The sequence below is a fragment of the Sapajus apella genome, unplaced genomic scaffold (assembly GCF_009761245.1).
Source record: "Sapajus apella isolate SASKATOON/1434 unplaced genomic scaffold, GSC_monkey_1.0 scaffold148, whole genome shotgun sequence".
In the NCBI taxonomy this organism is placed as follows: domain Eukaryota; kingdom Metazoa; phylum Chordata; class Mammalia; order Primates; family Cebidae; genus Sapajus; species Sapajus apella.
The window spans coordinates 1,572,374-1,596,436 of record NW_022437088.1 but is presented as its reverse complement, the minus strand read 5'-3'; the positions used below and the strand labels follow the sequence as shown (position 1 = coordinate 1,596,436).

The following is a 24,063-nucleotide window of genomic DNA, read 5'->3' as shown; positions in this document are numbered from 1 at the left end:
AATGATGTTGAGCACCTTTTCTTTTCCTTCTTTTTTTTTTTTCTAATTTTTTTGAGACAGAGTCTTGCTCTCATCCAGGCTGGAGTGCAGTGGTGCAATCTTGGCTTACTGCAACGTCTGCCTCCTGGGTTCAAGCAATTCTCCTATCTCAGCTCCCTGAGTAGCTGGGATCACAGGTGCACACCACCTTGCCCAGCTAATTGTGTGTGTGTGTGTGTGTATATATATATATATATATTTTTTTTTTTTTTTTTTCAGACAGAGTCTTGCTGTGTCCCTGGGGCTGGAGTGCAGTGGCACAATCACAGCTCACTGCAACCTCTACCTTCTGGGTTCAAGAGATTCTCCTGCCTCAGCCTCCTGAGTAGCTGGAATTACAGGCATCCACAACTACGCCCAGCTAATTTTTCTATTTTTAGTAGAGATGGGGTTTTACCATGTTGGTTAGGCTGGGCTTGAACTCCTGACCTTGTGATTTGCCCACCTCAGCCTCCCAAAGTTCTGGGATTACAAGTGTGAACCACCATGCCCAGCCTAATTTTTGCATTTGTTAAGTAGAGACAGGGTTTCACCATGTTGCCAGACTGGTCTTGAACTCCTGACCTTGTGATCCGCTTGCCTCAGCCTCCCAAAATGCTGGGATTACAGGCATGGGCCATTGCGCCCAGCCTGAGCACCTTTTCATATGTCTGTTTGCCATTTGTACGTCGTCGTCGTCTTCTTTTTTTTTTTTTTTTTTTTTTGAGACAGTCTTGCTCTGTTGCCCAGGCAAGAGTGCAATGGCACGATCTTGTCTCACTGCAACCTTCGCCTCCTGGGTTCAAATGATTTTCCTGCCTCAGTCTCCCCGAGTAGCTGGAACTACAGGCGTGTACCACCACACCTAGCTAATTTTTGTATTTTTAGCAGAGACAGGGTTTCACAATGTTGGCCAGGCTGGCCTTGAACTCCTCACCTCAGGTGATCCACCTGGCTCAGCCTCCCAAAGTGCTGGGGTTATGACATGAGCCACTTCGCCTGGCCTGTATTTCTTCTTTTAAGAAATATCTATTCAGGCCGGGTGCCAGTGGCACTTTGGGAGGCTGAGGTGGGCAGATGGCAAGGTCAAGAGATCAAGACCATTCTGGCCAACATGGTGAAACCCCGTCTCTATTAAAAATACCAAAAAATTAGCTGGGTGTGGTGGCACATGCCTGTAATCCCAGCTACAGGGGAGGCTGAGGCAGGAGAACCACTTGAGCCAGATAGTTGGAGATTGCAGTGAGCCAAGATCGCGCCACTGCACTCCAGCCTGGCAACAGAGTAAAACTCCGTCTCAAAAAAAAGGAAAAGAAATATCTATTCAGATCTTTCGCCCATTTTAAAATCTGATTGTTACATATATGTTTTTCCTATTGAGTTGTTTGAGCTGCTTATATACTGGATGTTAATCTTTTGTTAGATGGATAGTTTGCAAATATTTCCTCCTATTTTGTGGATTGTCTCTTCACTTGGCTGATTGTTTCCTTTGCTGTGCAGAAGCTTTTTAATTTGATATGATCCCATTTGTCCATTTTTGCTTTGGTTGCCTGTGTTTGTGGGGTATTACTCAAGAAATCTTTGCCCAGTCCAATGTTCTGGAGAGTTTCCCCAATGTTTTCTTGTAATAGTTTCATAGTTTGAAGTCTCAGATTTAAGTCTTTAATACACTTTGATTTGATTCTTGCATATGGTGAGAGACAGGGGTGTAGTTTCATTCTTCTGCATATGGGTATCCAGTTTTCCCAGCACCATTGATTGAAGACACTGTTTTTACCCCAATGTATATTCTTGGCACCTTTATCAAAAGTGAGTTTCCTGCAGGTGTACGAATTTGTTTCTGGATTCTCTATTCTGTTCCATTGGTCTATATGTCTGTTTTTATGCCAGTGCCATGCTGTTTTGGTTACTATAGCTCTGTTGTATAATTTGAAGTCAGGTAATGTAAGTCTTCCAATTTTGTTCTTTTTGCTGAGGATGGCTTTGACTATTCTGGTTCTTTTGTGGTTCCATATACATTTTAGATTTTTTTTTCTATTTCTGTGAAGAATATCATTGGTATTTTGATAGAAACTGCATTGAATCTGTAGATTACTCTGGGTAGTATGAGTATTTTAACAATATTGATTCTTCCTTTTTGTGAACATAGGATATCTTTCCATTTTTTGTGTGTCCTCTTCAATTTTTTTTTTTTTTTTTTAGACAGAGTCTAGCTCTGTCCTCCATGTTGGAGTTAAATGGTGCTATCTCAGCTCACTGCAACCTCTGCCTCCTGGATTTAAGCAATTCTCCTGCCTCAGCCTCCTGAGTGGCTGGGACTATAGGTGCCCACCACCATGCCTGGCTAATTTTTGTATTTTTAGTAGAGACAGTTTCACTATGTTGGCCAGGCTGGTCTCAAACTCCTCAACTCAGGTTAATCTACCTGCCTTGGCCTCCCAAAGTGCTGGATTACAGGTATGAGCCATAGGGCCTGGCCTCTCTTCAATTTCTTGCATCAATGTTTTATAGTTTCATTGTGGAGATATTTCACTTCTTTGGTTAAGTTTATTCCTATGTACTTTATTTGTAGCTATTGTAAATTAGACTACTTTCTTAATTTCTTTTTCAGATTCTTTGTTTTTGGCATATAAACATGCTACTGATTTTTGTATGTTGATTTTGTATCCTGCAAGATTACTGAATCTGTTTATCAGTTCTAACAGTTTTTTGGTGGAATCTTTAGATTTTTACAAATGTAAGATCATATCATCTGCAAACAAGGATAATTAGACTTCTTTCCTTCCAATTTGGATGGCCTTTATTTCCTTCTCTTGATTGTTGCAGCTGGGACCTCCAGTACTATGTTGAATAACAGTGGTAAAAGTGGGTATCCATATTTTGTTCCAGATGGTAGAGTAAAGGCTTTTCCCATTCAGTATGATACTAGCTGTGGGTTTGTCATATATGGTTTTTATTGTGTTGAGGTACGTTCCTTCTATACCATTTTTGAGGGGTTTTATCATGAAGGGATGCTGAATTTTATCAAATTCAGCCTCAACTGAAATGAATGTATGGCTTTTTTTCTTTTTCTTTTTGAAGACATGGTCTCACTCTGTTGCCCAGGCTGGAGTGCAGCAGTGATCATGACTCACTGTAGCCTTAACCTCCCCAGGCTCAGGTGATCCTCCCACCTCATCCTCCAGAGTAACTTGAGACTATATGCCCAGCTAATTTTTTTTTTTTTTTTGAGACACAGTTTCACTCATGTTACCCAGGTTGGAGTGCAATGGCGCGATCTCGGCTCACCGCAACCTCTGCCTCCTGGGTTCAGGCAATTCTCCTGCCTCAGCCTCCTGAGTAGCTGGGATTACAGGCACGCACCACCATGCCCAGCTAATTTTTTTTTTGTATTTTTAGTAGAGACGGGGTTTCACCATGTTGACCAGGATGGTCTCGATCTCTTGACCTCGTGATCCACCCGCCTCGGCCTCCCAAAGTGCTGGGATTACAGGCTTGAGCCACAGCGCCCGGCCTGCCCAGCTAATTTTTGTATTTTTTTGTAGAGATGGGGTTTGGCCATGTTGCCCAGCTTGGTCTTGAACTCCTGGCTCAAGTGATCCACTCTTCTTTGCCTCCAAAGTGCTGGAATTACAGGTGTGAACCACTGTGCCTGGAGATCATATTGTTAATGTTAATCCTCATTTTGTTAATAGGATGTATCACACTGATTGATTTGTATATGGTAAACCATCCTTACATCCCTAGGATGAGTTCTATGGAGTCATAAGGAATAATCGTTTTTTTAGTTTTAGTTTTTGTTTTTAGACAGGTTCTTGCTCTGTTGCCCAGGCTGGAGTACAGTGGCACAATCATGGCTCAATGCAGCCTCAATCTCCCCGACTCAAGCGATCCTTCCACCTCAGCCTCCCAAGTAGCTAGGACTACAGGCACACATCACCATGCCTGGCTAAATTTTAAACTTTTCTTTGTAGAGCCGATGTCTCACTATGTTGCCCAGGTTGGTCTCAAACTCCTGGGCTCCAGTAATCTTCCCACTTCAACCTCCTACAGTGCTGGGATCATAGGTGTGAGCCACGATGGCTGACCGTGAATAATCTTTATTTTTAATTTTTAAATTTTTTTTAATTTTTATGGCAAGCTCATGAGTGAATAATCTTTTTAATGTATTGTTGAATTTGGTTTGCTAGTATTTTGTTGAGGGTTTTTGCATCAATGTTCATCAGAAATATTAGCCTTTAGTTTTCTTTTTTTGATAGGTCTTTGCCTGTTTTTGTTATCAGGGTAATACTGGCCTTATAGAATGATTGGTATTAGTTCTTTAAATGTTTGGTAAAATACAGCAGTGAGACCATTAGGTCCTGGGCTTTGCTTTGCTGGGAGACGTGTGTGTGTGTGTGTGTGTGTGTGTGTGTGTGTGTGTGTGTGTGTGTGTGTGTGTGTGTGTGAGAGTGAGACAGAGTCTCACTCTGTCACCCGGGCTGGAGTGCAGTGGCGTGATCTTGGCTCACCGCAACCTCTGCCTCCAGGTTCAAGTGATTCTCCTGTTTCAGCCTCCTGAGTACCTGGGATTACAGGTGCCTACCACAATACCTGGCTAATTTTTGTATTTTTAGTAGAGGTGACGTTTCACCATGTTGGCAACGCTGGTCTGGAACTTCTGACCTTAAGTGACCTGCCTGCCTTGGCCTCCCAAAGTGCTGGGATTACAGTTGTGAGCCACCGTGCCCGGACTGTTTTGCTGGGAGACTTTTCATCGTGGCTTTGATCTCATTACTTGTTATTGGTCTGTTCAGGTTTTGGATTTCCTCATGGTTAAATCTTGGTAGGTTGTATGTATCTAGAAATTTATCTATTTCTTCTAGGTTTTCCAATTTATTGGCTCATAGTAGCCTTAAAGATCCTTTGAATTTCTGTGGTATTTGTTGTAATGTCTCTTTTTTCACCTCTGATTTTATTTATTTTGGTCTTCTCTTTTTCTTAGTCTGTCTAAAGCTTTGTCAATTTTGTTTATCTTTTCAAAAAACTGACTTTTTGTTTTGTTGATCTTTTGTATTCTTTTTCATTTCAATTTCAATTTCATTTATCTGCTCTGATGTTTATTTCTTTTCCTCTACTAATTCTGGGTTTGGTTTGCTCTTGCTTTTCTAGTTCTTTAAGATGTATAATTAGGCTTTTTATTTCAATTTTTTCTGCTTTTTTTTTTTTTTTTAGATGGGGTTTCACTCTTATTGCCCAGGCTGGAGTGCCATGGCATGATCTTGGCTCACTGCAACATCCGCCTCCCGGGTTCAAGCAATTCTACCTCAGCCTCCTGAGTAGCTGGGATTATGGGTACCCGCCACCATGCCCAGCTAATTTTTTGTATTTTTAGTAGAGACAGGGTTTCATCATGTTGGCCAGGCTGGTCTCAAACTCCTGACCTCAAGTGATCTGCCCACCTCGGCCTCCCAAAGTGTTGGGATTGCAGGCATGAGCTGCTGTGCCCGGCCTCGCTTTTTTCTGATGGATGCACTCAGTGCTATAAACTTTGCTCTTAGTACTGCTTTCACTGTATCTCATAGGTTTTGTTGTGTTTCCATTTTCATTTGTTTCAAGAAATTTAAAGATTTCCTTCTTTTTTTTTTCATTTTGAGACAGAGTTTTGCTCTGTTGCCCAGGCTGGAGTACAGTGGTGCAATCTTGGCTCACTGCAACCTCTGCCTCCTGGGTTTAAGAGATTCTCCTGCCGGGCGCGGTGGCTCAAGCCTGTAATCCCAGCACTTTGGGAGGCAGAGGCGGGTGGATCACGAGGTCAAGAGATCGAGACCATCCTGGTCAACATGGTGAAACCCTGTCTCTACTAAAAATACAAAAAATTAGCTGGGCATGGTGGCGTGTGCCTGTAATCCCAGCTACTCAGGAGGCTGAGGCAGGAGAATTGCCTGAACCCAGGAGGCGGAGGTTGCGGTGAGCCGAGATCGCGCCATTGCACTCCAGCCTGGGTAACAAGAGCGAAACTCCGTCTCAAAAAAAAAAAAAAAAAAAAAAAAGAGATTCTCCTGCCTCAGCCTCCCAAGTAGCTGGGACTACAGGCGCACACTGCCACGCCTGGCTAATGTTTTGTATTTTAGTAGAGGCGGGGTTTCACCATGTTGCCCTGGCTGGTCTTAAACTCCTAAGCTCAGGCAATCCACCTGCCTAAGCCTCCCAAAGTGCTAGGATTACAGGTGTGAGCCACTGCTCTGGGCCAAATTTCCTTCTTAATTTATTCACTGACTGGTCATTCAGGAGCATATTGTTTAATTCCCCTGTGTTTGTACAGTTTCCAACATTCCTTGTTACTGATTTCTAGTTTTATTCCATTGTGGTCAGAAAAAATACTTGATATAATTTCAGTTTTTTGAATTAAAAAATTTATTTATTTAACATATAAGACTGTTTTATATATATATATATATATATATATACACACACACACACATATATATGTATATATATACACACACACATATATATATATATACATATATATATGTATATAATTTTTTTTTTTTGAGGTGGAGTTTCACTCATGTTGCCCAGGGTGGAGTGCAATGTTGTGATCTTGGATCATTGCAACCTCCGCCACCTGAGTTCCAGCAAGTCTGCTGCCTTAGCCTCCCTAGTAGCTGAGATTACAGGTGCCCTCCATCACATCCAGCTAATTTTTGTATATTTAGTAGAGGTGGGGTTGCACCACGTTGGCCAGGCTGGTCTCAAACTCCTGACCTTAGGTAATCCACCTGCCTTGGCCTCCCAAAGTGCTGGGATTATAGGCATGAGCCACTGTGCCTGGCTGGAATGTATATATTTTTAAGAGACAGGGTCTCACTTTGTTGCTCAGGCTGGAGTGCAGAGGCACCATTATAGCTCCCGCTGGCTTGAATTTTTTGGACTTTTTTTTTTTTTGAGACAGGGTCTCACTCTGTCACCTAGGCTAGAGTGCAGTGGCCTGATCTTGGCTCACTGAAACCTCTGCCTCCTGGGCTCAAGCGATCCTCCCACCTCAGCCTCCTGTGTAGCTTAGACTACAGGTGCATGCCACCACACCAAGCTAATTTTTGTACTTTTTGAAGAAATGAGGTTTTGCCATGTTGCCCAGGCTGGTCTCAAACTACTGAGCTCAAACTATCAGCCCACTTTAGCCGGCTACAGTGCTGGAAATTACAAGTGAGAGTCACAATGACTGGCCACATTTTTTTGAATTTTTAAAACTTGTTTTGTGGTCTATCATATGGTCTATTCTTGAGAATGAGCCATGTGCTGAGGAAATGAATGTGTATTCTGCAGCCATTGAATGAAAAGTTTTGTAAATATCTATTAGACCCATTTGGTCTATAGTGGAGTAAGCCTAATGTTCCTTTGTTGATTTTCTGTGTGGATGACCTGTCCAGTGCTGAAAGTGGGTTAGTGAAGTCTCCAGTTATTAATGTTGTGGGATCTGCCTCTCCCTTAAGTTCTAATATTATGTGCTTTATATATCTGAGTACTGTAGTATTGGGTGTGCATATATTTATAATTGTTATGTCCTCTTGTTGAATTGACCCCTTAATCATTATATAAAGACCTTCATCTCTTTCTACATTTTTTGTCTTGAAATCTATTTTGTCTAACGTAAGTATAACTATTCCTGCTTTTTTTTGGTGTCCATTAACATGAAATGCCTTTTTCCATCTCTTTATTTTCCGTCTATATATGTCTTTATAGGTGAAGTGTGTTTCTATTAGGCAACAGATTACTGGATCTTTTTTTTTTTTTAAATCCATTCAGCCACTCTATGTCTTATTTTATTTTATTTTATTATTTCTTGAGATGGAGGCTTGCTCTTTGCTAGGCTGGAGTGCAGTGGCATGATCTCAGCTCACTGCAGCCTCCATCTCCTAGCTTCAAGTGATTTCTGGCTAATTTTTGTACTTTTAATAGAGACAGGGTTTCAACATGTTGGCCAGGCTGGTCTCGAACTCCTGGCCTCAAGTGATCCACCCAACTCGGCCTTCCCAAAGTGCTGGGATTATAGGCATGAGCCACCATGCCCAGCCACTCTATGTCTTTTAAATTGGAGAGTTTAGTCCATTTACAGTCAATTTCATTATTGATAAATAAGAACTTCTCCTGCCATTTTGTTATTTGTTTTCTGGTTGTTTTGTGGTCTTCTCTTCCTTCTTTCCTTCCTGTTTTCCTTTTTGTGAAGGTGATTTTTCTCCAGTGGTATATTTTAATTTCTTGCATTTTATTTTTATTTATCTGTTATAAGTTTATTTTATTTTATCTTTTGATACAGGGTCTTGCTATGTTTCCCAGGTTGGGTTGCAGTGTTGCAATCTTGGCTCACTGCAACCTCTGCCTCCCAGGCTCAAGTGATCCTCCCAACTCAGCCTCCTGAATAGCTGGGACTAATGGTGCACACCACCATGCCCAGTTAATTTTTATATTTTTGTAGAGACAGGATTTTTTCGTTTTTTTCTTTTTGAAATGGAATTTTGCTCGTTGCCCAGGCTGGAATACGATGGCACAATTTCAGCTCACTGCAACCTCCGCTTCCTGGGTTCAAGCAATTCTCCTGCCTCAGCCTCCTAAATTGCTGGGATTACAGGAATGTACCACCATGCCCGGCTAATTTTTGTATTTTTTTAATAGAGACAGGGTTTCACCATGTTGGCCAGGCTGGTCTTGAACTCCTGATCTCAGGTAATCCACCTGCCTCAGCTTCCCAAAGTGCTGGGATTACAGGCATGAGCCACTGTTCCCGGAAGAAACAGGGTTTTTTCATGTTGCCCAGGCTGGTCTCAAACTCCTGAGCTCAAGAATTCCACCGGCCTCAACCTCCCACAGTGCTGGGATTATAGGTGTGAGCCACCGTGCCTAGCCTGTTGTAGGTTTTTTATTTGAGGTTACTATAAGGCTTACAAATAACATCTTATAACCTGTTACTTTAAAGTGATGACACTTAACACCGATTGTACAAACACACAAATTAACAATCAGGAAAAAGAAAACTAATAAAAACTCTACACTGTATCTCTCCTGTTTTTTTTTTTTAACTTTTTGTTATTTCTATTATATTTTATTATACTGTCTTCATCTTGAAAAGTTGTAGTTATTTTTAGTAGGTTCATCTTTTAGTCTTTCTACTCAAGATATGAGTAGTTTATACACCACAATTACATTATTATAATATTCTGTGTTTTTCTGTGTACTTGCTATTACCAGTGAGTTTTGTACCTTCAGATTTCTTATTGCTCATTAATGTCCTTTTCTTTCAGATTGTAGTATTCCCATTAGCATTTCTTGTAGGACAGGTCTGGTGTTGATGAAATCCCTCAGCTTTTGCTTTTCTGGGAAACTATTTCTCCTTTGAAGGATAACTTCACTGGATATACAATTCTAGGATAAAAGTTTTTTTTCCTTCAGCACTTTAAATATGTCATGCTATTCTCTCCTGGCCTATCAGGTTTTCACTGAGAAGTCCTCTGCGAGACATATTGGAGCTCCTTTGTATATTGTTTCTTTTCCCTTCTGCTTTAGGATCCTTTCTTTATACTTGACCTTTGGGAGTTTGACTATTAAATGTTTTGGGGTATCCTTACTTGGATTAAATCTGCTTGGTGTTCTATAACCTTCTTATATTTAAATATTGATATCTTTCTTTAGATTTGGGAAGTTCTCTGTTATTATCCCTTTGAATAAACTTTCTACCCTGACTTCTCTCTCTACCTCTTAAAAAATATAGAACACTTTACAAATTTGCATGTCATCCCTGTGCAAGGGACATACTAATTTTCTCTGTATCATTCCAATTTTAGTAGATATACTGCCAAAGTGAGCACTACTTGTTTTTTAGAAACAGGATCTCGCTCTATGCCTCAGGCTGAGGTGCAGTGGTACAGTCATGGGTCACTGTAGCCTAGAGCTCCTAGGCTTAAATGGTCCTCCTGCCCCAGCTTCCCAAGGTAGCTGGAACAATAGGCACATTCCACAATGCCTGGCTAATCTTTCCTTATTTGTTGTAACAATAAGGAAAACTTATGTTGGAAATAGCTTTCTAGAAGAACTAGAGAGCTGGGAATATTGGTACACCCCTGCAATCCCAGCTGCTTGTGATACTGAGGCAGGAGGATTGCTTGAGCATAAACGTTTGGGATCATCCTGGGCAATATAATAGACCTTGTATCAAAAAAAGAAAAAAGAAAGAATAAAAGACAAAGAAAAAAGAAGAAGGAAGAAGAAGAACAGGAGGAGGAGGAGGAGAAATAGTGTACAAGAGATTGTTTTCTTAGTGATTTCATATTCCCAGCAGCATAGTTACCCTAAACTAAACCTCTGTTTGTAGTGCTCAATTAATTCTGGCAAGCCTCCCTAAGATTCTTTTTTATATTACCTCAAAGTCAATTCTTTTTTTAATGAAAGAAGAATAGAAATGATGAAATCAGTTTCTTTTTTGTGAGCTTCTTTTGACAGACAGGGTCTCACTTTGTCTTCTAGGCTGGAGTACGATGGTGTATGTGCAGCTCACTGGAACCTCAACCTCCTGGGCTCAAGTGTTCCTCTTGCCTCAGCTTCCCAAGTAGCTAAGACTACAGGTGTGTGCCACCACACCTACCTAATTTTAAAACTTTTTTTACAGATGGGGTCTTATTATGTTACTGAGGCTGGTCTCAAACTCGTGGGCTCAAGTGATCCACCCGCCTCGGCCTCCCAAAGTCCTGGGATTACAGCTGTGAGCCACTGCACCTCAGCCCATGAAGACTTTTTTGTTTGAGACACGGTCTTGCTCTGTTGCCCAGGCTGGAGTCCAGTGGTGCAATCTGAGCTCACTGCAACCTCTGCCTCCTGGGTTCAAGGAATCCTCCTGCCTCAACCTTCTGAGTAGCTGGGATTACAGGTGTGCACCACCAAGCCTAGCTAATTTTGTATTTTTGGTAGAGACGGGGTTTTGCCGTGTTGCTCAGGCTGATCTTGAACTCCTGGGCTCAAGTGCCTCGGCCTCCCACGTGCTTGGGTTACGGGTGTGAGCCACTGTGCCCGGCCTTTTTATTTTTTTATTTTTATTTTTTGAGATAGAATCTCACTCTGTCACCCAGTCTGGAGTGCAGTGGTGTGATCTTAGCTCACTGCAAGTTCCACCTCCCAGGTTTAAGCCATTCTGCTTCAGCCTCCCAAGTAGCTGGGATTACAGGTGTGTGGTACCACGCCCAGATAATTTTTGTATTTTTAGTAGAGATGGGGTTACATCATATTAGCCAGGCTAGTCTCAAAGTCCTGACCTCAAGTGATCCGTTCACCTTGGCCTCCCAAAGTGCTGGGATTACAGGCCTCATGAAGGCTTTTCTATAGCCCATTTCATTACCCAATTTGCCTATGCTAGATCTGAGGCAGGAAAAGTAAAAGTCTGTATGGCTCTCAATTATTTCTTCTGCTGGAGAGAAGAGTGATGCTTTAGATTAAAACTAATTAAAGAAAGGGAGAACTAGAATAGAGGCCAAGGCCTAGGCCATTCCCTCCTTTCGCACACTCCTGTTTGTTATTCAAGAGAAAAGCCCGCTGAGCATGGTGGCTCATGCCCGTAATCCCAGCACTTTGGGTGGCCAAGGTGGGTGGATCACCTGAGGTCAGGAGTGTGAGACCAGCCTTGCCAACATGGTGAAACCCCGTCTCTACTAAAATACAAAAAATTAGCCGAGCGTAGTGGTGGGCACCTGTAATCCCAACTACTGAGGAGGCTGAGGCACAAGAATCGCTTGAACCTGGGAGGTGGAGGTTGCAGTGAGTCGAGATCACGCCATTGCATTCCAGCCTGGGCAACAACAGCGAAACTCTGTCTCAAAAAAATAAAAAATAAAGAAAAGAAAAAAGCCAAATCCTTGTGCTAAATTATGTCAAACTAAGGACAGTTCCATTCTTTCACAATTCCAGTATAACCAGACTCTGGGAAGTCACAAACAGAAGATCTAACCACCAGAGTCTCCCTAAATTATAGGTTAAGGATATTTTTAGAAAGATTACAAATATATATTTTTTACTTTTTCCAAAGTTCTCTTTTCTTTTTAGCTGGCTACAGAAATATCCTCCTCATTCTAGCTCCTGTAACCCCTCTATTACCTCCCAAGATACAACTCTAATTATCTGTTCTCATGAGCACTGAATTGTGACCTGCTGGGTCTCATGGCCCCAGGTCCCTTTTCCTAAGGTAAAACCCAGACCTAGCTGTTGCCACTGTCCTCAAACCACCTTGGGTGAGTTTCATTGAACTATGTAAAATTTGTCTGTAGTAAACTTTACGTAGTTTCTCCCAAACTTTCTTTTTTTTTTTTTTGGTCTTTTTCAGGTTTCAGTGTGAGGTTTAATGCTATGTACATCAAAACATCAAAGTTTTTTTTTCAGAGAGATATACTGTCAAGTTGAACTGTGGATATCCTAGATGTCCATCCTGAGGTCTTCTGTGGTTCCAGACACAGCAGGTAGTGAACTGGGAGGAGCCAACCCCACTAGATACCAAAGGGAACCATGGAGGGGCAGTTTAATTAATCACCGTTCTTTTTTTTTTGAGACAGAGTTTCGCTCTTGTTGCCCAGGCTAGAGTGCAATGGTGTGATCTTGGCTCATTGCAACCTCTGCTTCCCGGGTTCAAGTGATTCTCCTGCCTCAGCCTTCTGAGTAGCTGGGATTATAGGCATGTGCCACCATACCTGGTTAATTTTTGTATTTTTAGTAGAGACGGGGTTTCTCCATGTTGGTCAGGCTTGTCTTGAACTCCCCACCTCAGGTGATCTGCTTGCCTTGGCCTCCCAAAGTGCTGGGATTACAAGAGTGACCCACTGCGCCCAGTCTTTTAATTAATCGCTCTTCTTAAATTTGTCATTGATATAAGATACCCAGTCCAGAATCAGTTGCCAGTTGGTGGGCAACTATAGCCCCATGGTACCTGCAGTGCCTGACATGGGGATCCAGTTCTTCCTTAGTTCTAAGTAGGGAGGGCCACGAACATGCTAAACAGAGCAATGCCATCTGTAACCCTCCACATTTCTTACTGTTGATGTAATCACCCATCATGTACCACAAACATGATTGTGAATATAATCAAATGTGTCTCAACATAAAACAGTAAAAATTATATATTTAAACTCTATGCATATATACTTTATTCATAGTGTTACTCATCTAATATAGTCATTTGCTCACAAATACATTATTACAATAACATTATATAATAAATACAATATTAAAGATCACTTTTGAGAGCTCTTTCCAGCAAAAACATAAAAATAAAAAATCATACAGTATTATCTGCATACTCAAATTTGGATTCTTTATTGCTTTGCAGGTTTCCAGAGTTCAGAGAACAATAGGCAAAGTAAATAAGTAATAATATTGTATAGTTTAGAGAGTGAGTAATCAGTCTAAAATTTATGATAGGCGAGGCCGGGCGCGGTGGCTCAAGCCTGTAATCCCAGCACTTTGGGAGGCCGAGGCGGGTGGATCACGAGGTCAAGAGATCGAGACCATCCTGGTCAACATCGTGAAACCCCGTCTCTACTAAAAATACAAAAAATTAGCTGGGCATGGTGGTGCGTGCCTGTAATCCCAGCTACTCAGGAGGCTGAGGCAGGGGAATTGCCTGAACCCAGGAGGCGGAGGTTGCGGTGAGCCGAGATCGTGCCATTGCACTCCAGCCTGGGTAACGAGAGCGAAACTCCGTCTCAAAAAAAAAATAAATAAATAAATAAATAAAATTTATGATAGGCTGAGAGTGATGGCTCATGCCTGTAATCTCAGCACTTTGGGAGGCCATCCATGGTGGGTGGATGACCTAAGCTCAGGAGTTTGAGAACAGCCTGGGTAACAAGGCAAAAAAGCCCCATCTCAACAAAAAAATACAAAAAAATTATCCAGGCATAGTGGCATGCGCCTGTAGTCCCAGCTACTTGGGAGGCTGAGGTGGGAGGATCAGTTTAGCCTGGAAGGCAGAGGTTGCAGTGAGTGGAGATGATACCACTGTACTCCAGCTCAGGTGACAGAGTGAGACCCCATCTCAAAACAAAAAAAAACTTATGATAAAATAAAATTAATGTCAAGATCTCTATGCTAACATAATAAACAGATAAATTCTTACCTCTGAATGCCTGGGCACTAGATCCAATACATCTCTTTTGCTCATAGACCAGTGGAATGTGAGCCCAGGATTAGCATTGCTGAAGGAGAAAGGGGTCTGGGTACTGGTAACTCCCATGACATAGACTGGCATCTGAAAAGAAATAGTGGCATTGTGCTATGTATCCTACCCAGTTGCAATTATCAGAATAATGAGCCCTGAACACAGCCATTATACTGACCTTGGTAGCTGTGATGAGCCGAGTTGCAGCTGCAAGGATCCTAACAGCCCTTAGCTGAACAACTTCAATCTGTACTTCATCCTGCTCAACAGGGTAGAGAGCAAGCTTAGGCTAACAGGGAGTTTCTGTGGGGTGGACAGAGATCCTTATGATAACCAGTTTGTTATTGTTTTTGACATTCAGTAAAAAACCTTATCCATGTTTATTGTAGCACTATTCACAATAGCCAAGATTTGGAGGCAACCTAAGTGTCCATCAACAAACAAATAGATAAAGAAAATGTGGTACATATATACAACAGAGTACTATTCACCCATAAAAAGAATGAGATCCTATTATTTGCAACAACATGAATGGAACTAGAGATCATTATGTCACGTGAAATAAGCCAGGCATAGAAAGACAAAGACAAAGTTCACATGTTCTCACTTATATATTTGTGGAAGCTGAAAATTAAAACAGTCGAACTCATAAAGAGTGGAATGATGGTTACCGGAGGCTGGAAAGGGTAGTGGGTGGGTAGGGGGGAAATGGGGATGATTAATGGGTACAAAAATATAGTTAGATAGAATGAATAAGATCTAGTATTTGATAGCACAAGAGAGTGACTACGGTCAACAATAACTTATTGTTGATTTAAAAATAACTAAGGAGTATAATTGGATTTCTGTAACATAGAAAGGATAAATGCTTGAGGTGGTGGATACCCCATTTACCCTATTAGATAGATGTATTTCTTTTTCTCTTCTTCACAGAATTCTTTAAGGATGGGGACCATATCTTATAACAATGCCAACTACTCTGTAGGGTTTTAACTAAAGATGAAATATTTTCCATGCCTGGTTGACAGAATGCCAGATGGGGGCACTAAAAGGCTTTTCCTGGGCTGCTGACACCCTCCTCATTACCATTCCCTCCCCATCTCACCCAATATGGTTCCTGGATAGAAGAGTAGAAGCAGAGCAGAACAAATAACCAATACCTGGGAAAACACAATGACTTTGCCAGTATCTTCATTTACTGTCTGGATGGTGCCATGAACCACAGCTGTGCCAATCATCTTCCCTGTAACTTGCCCCTTCCTATTAACAACAGCCACCGTCTGATTACTGATGGAGAAATGAATGATGGATTGTGGCTGGGGACCACCTTCAGATATTACCTGGAATTTAAATATACCATTGAATGCCTAGAACATGAGGGAAAAATCATGTGTCTTTTCCCAAAATTTTGTCCAAGAAACTTGACTTCTTCATCTTCTCCCATTTCTTGAATAACATATCCCATATCGACTCAAATGTAGAAGAAATGGAAGTACCGCAAATGATCCATGGGATTCTAACAGTCTTTATATGATATACATCATGGGTCAGGGAAAATACTAATCTTGTTCTTTATCAGATCCAGTAGTACTTGGGTGAGACTAGATAAGAGATCAATAGGAAGAGGGTGTGTGTGTGTGTGTGTGTGTGTGTGTGTGTGTGTGACAGAGAGAGAGGTAAAGATAAAATGTAAATCTTATTTTTCTGCCTTTAAGTTTACCTGCATCATATTTGTTGGAATCAGTGTCATTTTCTCTGGAAGAAGTCTGAATGGAGGAAACACCTTGAAGAAGAAAACCAAAAGGACAACAGTAACTAACTAGAGTCAATTTTATAATATGTAATCATGGTCATCAAAAAAAAAATTTTTTTTTTAAATTTTTTTTTTTTAAACAGAGTCTTGCTCTGTTGCCTATGCTGGAGAGCAGTGGCATGATCACAGCTCACTGCAGCCTCGAATGGCTGGGCTCAAGCAGTCCTCCTGCTTCGGTCCTGAGTGGCTGGGACCAGAGGGGTGTACCACCATGCCTGGCTAATTTCTTTCTTTTTTTTCATATGGAGTTTCACTCTGTCACCCAGGCTGGAGTACAGTGGTGCAATCTCGGCTCACTGCAACCTCCGCCTCCTGAGTTCAAGCTATTCTCCTGTGTCAGCCTCCCGAGTAGCTGGAATTACAAGAACTCACCACCATGCCCGGCTAATTTTTTGTATTTTTAGTAGAGATGGGGTTTCACTATGTTGGCCAGGCTGGTCTTGAACGCCTGACCTCAGGTGATCCACCTGCCTCGGCCTCCCAAAGTGCTGGGATTACAGGTGTGAGCCACCGCGCCCGGCTGCTAATTTATTTTATTTTACTTTTATTTTTTGTAGAGATGGACTCTATGTTGCCCAGGCTAGTTTCATACTCCTGGGCTTAAGTGATGTTCCTACCTCAGCCTCCCAAAGTGCTCAAATGGTGGTGTGAGCCACTGTGCCCAGCCAGTCAGATGATTTTTAACTTATATAAACCAACAGAAAAAGACAAATGAGGTTAAGCAAGAAATGTAAGGCTGGTTGCCTCGCCGGGAGTTTGGACACGCCCATCTCCCTCCCCGCTTGAAAATTACATTATCAGAATATGCCCATCATCTAGCTCCGCCTTGGAAATCCCCTCTGCACTCGGCACCTAACCCCACCCTTGGAAATCCCTCTGCACTGGGCACCTAACCCCACCCTTGGAAATCCCCTCTGCACTCTGCACCTAACCCCGCCCTTGGAAATCCCCTCTGCACTCGGCACCTAACCCCGCCCTTGGAAATCCCCTCTGCACTGGGCACCTAACCCCGCCCTTGGAAATCCCTCTGCACTCAGCACTTAGTCCACTCACTGGAAATCCCACCTACCTCCCAATAGCAGCTCACCCCGTCCATATCCTGTTTCTCCAAATCCAATCAAACGCCTTCACTCCCTATAAAACCCCACTCCTGAGAGGCATTGAGCACGACTTCCCTGGTCTCTCTGCACGGGATCACAGAACCTCGCCCGGGAGCTGAATAATTTGGCATCTAATTTTCTTGTGCTGGCCTCAGATTCCTCGTTTTTAACTTGGCAATAAACCTACAGAGAATAAACTTTACAAGAAAAAGCACAAATTTGGGGTGAGATAATTTCCTTACTTCAATGTGCTGAGGAGCTGATGTGTGTTTTCTTCCCATCTTGTCCCTGGCAATAGCCACAAGTGTGGTTTGCCCAACAGTGATCGCTCGAAGGATATAATTTTCAGAGTATTTGTCTTGTTCCTCCATTAGCCTGCAAAAACCCATGTATTCTCAAGTGAGAAAGATTTTTGTTTTGTTTTGAGACAGGGTCTTACTCTGTTGCTGAGGCTGGAGTGCAGTGGCATGATCTCAGCTCACTGCAGCCTCAACCTCCCAGACTTAAGGTATCCTCCCACCTCAGCTTCCCAAGTAACTGGGACTACAAGTACATACCACCATGGCTGGCTAATTTTCTTATGTTTTTTTTGTAGACCTGGGGTCTCACTGTGTTGCCCAGGCTGGTCTTGAATTTTGGATTCAAGCAATTTGCCTGCCACAGCCTCTCATCATGCTGGGATTACAGCATGAGCCACCATGCCTGGCCAAAATTAGGTTCTGAGAGTGGCCAGTGGTGTATCTTTCCAAGGTGCTTAACATTTTTTGCTCATTTTAACTCTGGGTTGGGGGAATTGGCAGAAAATAAATTTCCAGAGTACAGACAAATTTCATGGGAATGGCGGAAGTCTCCTGAGAGGCAAAAATTTGTTCTAAGGCTCCAGAGAAATAAGGAAATATAGACTGGTAAAATTGCAAATACTAAATTGCCTGGAATTCCTGAATTTCTCCTTTCTCAGAGGGACTACCAGTATCTCTGCCTCTAAATATATTTTTGAAGGGTCCTCTAGCCTGAAGTACCCCCAAAGGATATCATCCAAGGAAATGTTTCAGAAAATGGAAATATTAATGACACATGATCTTAGCCCCAAAACAAGGCATCTGAGAACAGCAAGTGTGTGTGTGTATTTTAAGAGATGGGGGCCTTGCTATGTTGCTCAGTGCAGTGGCTATTCACAGGTGCAATTATAGCATATCATAGCCTCTTGCTCCTGGGCTCAAGTGAGTCCCCTGCCCTAGCATCCTGAGTAGCTGGGACTACAGCCATGGACCCTCATGCCAGGCTCAAATGGGTATTTTGTAGAAAGTTGAATATGGGAACAGAGTATATGGGCTGAAATATAGTCTAACAAAAAAGGAAGGGAGAAAATCTGAAATAATCTAAGGGAAAGCTGACTAGGTTACAAGGAGAGAGAGTTTTATGATATTATGCATAGGGAGAAGGAAGTATTGAAATGGTACTTTAGCAGATGATACTCTACTAAAAAAAAAAAATGGTACTTACGTCAGGGTGACAATGGCAGAAGCCAACTGCAGTTTGAGCTCCATGTTTCTGAAGTATTTATTTAGGAATGGGCGTTTGGAAGAGCCAAGAACCCTCACAGTCACTAACACAGTTTTTCCTACTTCAACCTAGTAGTTAAAAAGAAAAAGATTTTTAAGCCCTAGGACCTGACAAGAAAAAAAAATAAAAGAAAAAGATTTTAGTAAAGGTGTCTTATTCACCAATGGCAGTCTAACTCTTAGAGGGCAGCATACTTTTTTTTTCATGCTAAGTGATTCTGGTCAGGCTTTAATCAAATAAGTTTAATCTATGTGCATTGTTTTAAGCTTTTCTTTAACAGTCTATTTATCTTCATCTGTTTAATGTTGAAATGTTTTCTTTCTTTCTTTTTTTTTTTTTTTTTTTTGAGGTGGGGTTTCACTCTTGTTGCCCAGGCTGGAGTGCAATGGCGTGATCTCAGCTCACCGCAACCTCCACCTCCCAGGTTCAAGTGATTCTCCTGCCTCAGCCTCCCGAGTGGCTGGGATTACAGGCATGACCACCAACAGCCAACTAATTTTGTATTTTTAGTAGAGACAGGGTTTCTCCATGTTGGTCAGGCTGGTCTCCATGTTGGTGAGTGCTGGGATTTCAGGCATGAGCCACTGTGCCCAGCCAGGAAATGTTGTTCTTTAAGGGCAGGTATTTCCATTAACATTACCAGAAGTCCTGGTATACACACACAGTAGCTGAGCAGAGACTCTATTAAGGGTTGCTGGGGACTAAAAATAAGACTTGCCTAATTTCTGAGATAAAGCAAAGATGTCTCACCTTATCAATCAGATCAAGCTCCAGCTCTTGTATGTCTGACACACTGAGATGGGCTGTTGCTGGACCCAAGAAAGCCAAACAAAGATCATACACCTCCAAGGCAAGAAATCCAGGATGTAATGGAACTAACTAGAATTAAGAAGATGGTAGCTGGATAAAGAAGCAAACATACTCCAAGCATAATCAAAGCAACTATTTTTACCCAAAGCATAAAAGACAACATCTTGCTTTTTTTGAACTGGGGGCTCTCAGAGGTCATGTAATATTATTCAGGCGTAGCATAATATGTACCCTTAATGTGATGTTTCCGATCATGCCAAAATATGTACCTTAACACATATAGGTTGGGTGCAGTGGCTCATGCCTATAACCCTAGCACTTTGGGAGACTGAGGCAGGAGGATTGCTTAAGCCCAGGAGTTCAAGACCAGGCTGTGAAACAAAGCAAAATCCTGGTCTCTATGAAAACTTAAAACAGAAAATTAGCAAGTCTGGGTGTGGTGGCACATGCCTATAATCCCAGCACTTTGGGAGGCTGAGGCGGGAGGATTGCTTGAGCCCAGGAGTTTGAGACAAGCCTGGGCAACATGATGAAACCCTGTCTTTACCCAAAACAAAACAAAACCAAAATTAGCTGGGCATGGTGGTATGTGCCTGTAGTCCTAGGTACTCAGGAGGCTAAGGGAGGATCACTTGAACCTGGGAGTTTGAGGCTGCAGTGAGTTGAGATTATGCCATGCACTCTAGCCTGGGAAAGAGTGAGATCCTCTTTCAAAAACAAAAAAAGAACAACAAAAATTAGCTGGGCATGGTGGCACACACCTGTAATCCCAGTTACTCAGGAGGCTGAGGTGGGAGGATCACCTGAGTCTGGGAGCTCAAGGCTACAGTGAGCCATGATCAGGCCATTGCACTCCAGCCTCAACAACAGAGTGAGACCCTATCTCTACAGAGCAGAGCAAAACAAAACAAAAAGCAAATAGTAAAGAACAGAATTTATGTTGATTGAATTCAAGCAGAATCCAATACACATATCCAGCTTCTTAATTATGAACAGGGAAAGGATGTCATGAAGAAAAATCACATCCACTTATGCCACAATCACTAGTAGGGGGAGAAAGCATTGGAACAACTAGCACTGGATTTTCTTTCTTTGTACTACAGTTCCTGCACAATAGCATGTTTTTTTCATATCATTTGTACCTCAGTCTTCCCTTTTTAAAACATATATTATGACTAGGATAAGTTAAATTACTTTGAGCTCTAAGGAACTATATACATATATTAACACATGGTATTATTTTTATTACTGTAAGTCAAGTAAAAACAAATCCTTTGGCATACTGACTATGGAGTTAGGTTAATGTTTTGAGTTGTCATGTCCTGGCTGAAAACATCATATACTCACGTTATAAAGTCAATAGTGGCTGGCCATGGTGGCTCACACCTGTAATCCCAGCACTTTGGGAGGCTGAGGTGGACAGACCACTTGAGGTCAAGAGTTGAAGACCAGTCTGATTGACATGGTAAAACCACATCTCTACTAAAAATATAAAAGTTAGCCAGGCATGGTGGTGGGCGCCTGCAATCCCAGATACTGGGGAGGCTGAGACAGAAGAATCACTTGAACCTGAAAGGTGGAGGTTGCAGTGAGCCGAGATTGCACCACTGCACTCCAGCCTGGGCAACAGAGCGAGACTCTATCTCAGAAAAATAAAATAAAGTCGGGCCAGACACTGTGGCTCATGCTTGTAATCCCAGCACTTTGGGTGGCCGAGGCAGTGGATCATGAAGTCAGGAGATCAAGATCATCCTGGCCAACTTGGTGAAACCCCATCTCTGCTAAAAATACAAAAAATTAGCCGGGCGTGGTAGCACACACCTGTAGTCCCAGCTACTTGGGAGGCTGAGGTAGGGGAAATCACTTGAACCAGGAGGTGGAGGTTGCAGTGAGCCGAGGTTGTGCCACTGCACTCCAGCCTGGTAACAGAGCAAGACTCCATATCAAAAAAAAAAAAAAAAAAAAAGTCAGTAGTATAAATATTTAAGTATCTACACAGATGTGTGTTTTGAAACTTATAAAAATGAAACTTCTTTTAATGGAAATCGTCTAAAGACCTCTTATACTGTCCCAGTTCTACCAGAAGCAAAAAAAGTGCTCACTTTTGGTTGAAGCATTTATGTAGGTTAAAGAAAGAAAGAGAGGCGGGCTGGGTGCGGTGGCTCACGCCAGTAATTCCCACACTTTGGGAAGCTGAGGCGGGCGGATCACGAGGTCAGGAGATTGAGATCATCCTGGCTAACATGGTGAAACCGTGTCTCTACTAAAAATACAAAAAATTAGCCGGGCCTGGTGGCATGCGCCTGTAGTCCCAGCTACTCTGGAGGCTGAGGCAGGAGAATCGTTTGAACCCAGGAAGTGGGCATTGCAGTGAGCTGAGATCATGCCACTGCAATCCAGACTGAGCAACAGAGGGAGACTCTGTCTCAAAAAAAAAAAAAAAAAAAAAAAGGCAAATGTTACTTCTGTAACAAGTTTTAGACATACAATGGAATTTTTCCAATTAATCTCCTAAGAATGAGCTTTGGCCTGAGACTATCAATCTGGGATTATCTCTAGAGCTCACCTCAACAGAGCTTTCTGCTTCCATGTAAATGATGGTGACAACATCCTGCTCACTGCTGTTGACTAAAAAATAACCAGATCCTTCCATAAGGGTAAATACTTCCTATGGAAAAATCAGACAATATTCTGTTCCCTTCAGTTTATAAATAGCTCAAAGGAAATAATTTCTACCTACCTAAGAAAGAATAGGGGATAAAAAGATTAAATTAAACGCACAAAAGACAAAATACAATTATTAAATTATAATTTTTAAGGAGAGTACAACTATTATATATGTGTTTTACATATATATATCAGTTATTTTCAACACATAAGTGAGCTTTTTAATTGTTATACTATTAATTTTAATAATTTCCCCTCCAATATAATTCCATTTAACTAGACTCATACAGTTTCTACCTTCACATCAGGGTGGTTATAGATGGTGGCATTGTCAGGCACTACAGTTACATCATCTACCAGGAGCAGCTCCACAGTTGTAGATATGGGCAAGTTGGAAATTTCCTAGAAATATAATAAGAACCACAAAGGTGAATATAAGTGTCTAATTCTTGACTGGGTGCGGTGGCTCATACTTGTAATCCCAGCACTTTGGGAGGCTGAGGCAGGCAGATCATCTGAGGTCAGGAGTTTGAGACCAGCCTGGTCAACATGGCGAAACCCCATCTCTACTAAAAATACAAAAATTAGCTGAGCATGGGGGTGGGCAACTGTAATCCCAGCTAGCTGGGAGGCTGAGGCAGGAGAATTGCTTGAACCCAAGAGACAGAGATTGCAGTGAGCCAAGATATTGCCACTGCACTCCATCCTGGGTGACAGAGCAAGACTTCATCTCAAAAATATATATATATATAATAATAAAATAAATGTCTAATTCTTCAGCTCTATGGGAGACGTTTCTAGAACTCTCTCAAGTGCCAAAAATAACAGAATCACAGAGGTCTCAGGTTTATGTAAGTTGTACAACTTTTAAAGAAGAGCTTTACACTACAATTATTTAATTTATGTTTCTTATATTACAATCTCCACTCACTTTTGGGCTTTTCTTCTCTGAGTAGCCCACAAAATGGACTCCAATGAGTACAGTCCCTTTTATCTGATGTACTTTCAGAATCTGATGACCTGGAAACATGCAGAAAAATACCCTGTGAGAAACAGTAACATGTAGAATACGCAGGTATTTCTAGAAAACCAAATTCTGCCACAGTTTTTCCAAATCCTGCTTTATTGAAGAGGAAAAAAGCTGAATGGGGAAATATATAAGAGAAAACTGTTTTTTTTGTTTTTTTGAGATGGAGTCTTACTCTATCGTCCAGGCTGGAGGGCAGTGGCATGATTTCTGCTCACCACAACCTCTGCCTCCTGGGTTCAAGCAATTCTCCTGCTTCAGCCTCCCGAGTAGCTGGGACTACAGGTGTGGGTCACATACCCGGCTAATTTTTGCATTTTTAGTAGAGATGGAGTTTCACTATGTTGGCCAGGATGGTCTCAATCTCTTGACCTTGTGATCCTCCTGCTTTGGCCTACCAAAGTGCTAGGATTACAGATGTGAGCCACCACGCCCGGCCTGAAAACTGGGTTTTGGGCTGACCCTGCCAATATGTACCCATATGACCCTGAGCAAACACTTTATCTCTTAGTTCCTTTATTAAATAAGGGACTGGGCCTGGTAAAATCCAAAATTCTTTCTAGCTTTGATGGTCTATGAGTCCAAAATAGACTGACAAGTATACAGGGAAATTTTTGTCCAATTTACAAATGGAAATGAGAAAGGGATAGTTCTTTGGGATCTTTCATTCTCCTAAACTATTCTCTACATGCAAAAGTTATGTAAGGCACTTAACAGAGTTTTAAAATGGCTAACTATTCTTAATTACATCAATCCAAACTCCTTAAACTTGTATCTGAAGGCTTCCATATTCTGACTCTGCTTTAATCATTAAGTTTTCTTTCTCTCTCTTTATTTTCTTTCCTCTTTCTCTCTTTTCTCCCCTACCATTTTTTTTTTTTTTTTTTTTTTT

The 24,063-nt window shown here is 41.8% G+C and overlaps 1 protein-coding gene and 1 non-coding gene across 2 annotated transcripts in view; both read right to left on the bottom strand.

The window, feature by feature from the left end:
• NUP210L (nucleoporin 210 like) overlaps positions 1-24,063 on the bottom strand; it is a 159,425-nt gene that overhangs the window by 44,191 nt on the left and 91,171 nt on the right. Inside the window, exons 18-27 of the mRNA XM_032265104.1 lie at positions 23,076-23,164; positions 22,442-22,546; positions 22,044-22,145; positions 19,418-19,546; positions 18,608-18,735; positions 17,347-17,479; positions 15,912-15,974; positions 15,352-15,531; positions 14,370-14,450; positions 14,150-14,281 (exon numbers count right to left, since the gene is read on the bottom strand). Coding sequence (XP_032120995.1) covers positions 14,150-14,281; positions 14,370-14,450; positions 15,352-15,531; positions 15,912-15,974; positions 17,347-17,479; positions 18,608-18,735; positions 19,418-19,546; positions 22,044-22,145; positions 22,442-22,546; positions 23,076-23,164 — 1,142 coding nt within the window. The remainder of the gene's footprint in view (positions 1-14,149; positions 14,282-14,369; positions 14,451-15,351; positions 15,532-15,911; positions 15,975-17,346; positions 17,480-18,607; positions 18,736-19,417; positions 19,547-22,043; positions 22,146-22,441; positions 22,547-23,075; positions 23,165-24,063) is intronic.
• Positions 9,760-9,866, bottom strand: LOC116541168. Its single transcript, XR_004264731.1, has one exon. It is a non-coding gene; the product is annotated as a U6 spliceosomal RNA (small nuclear RNA).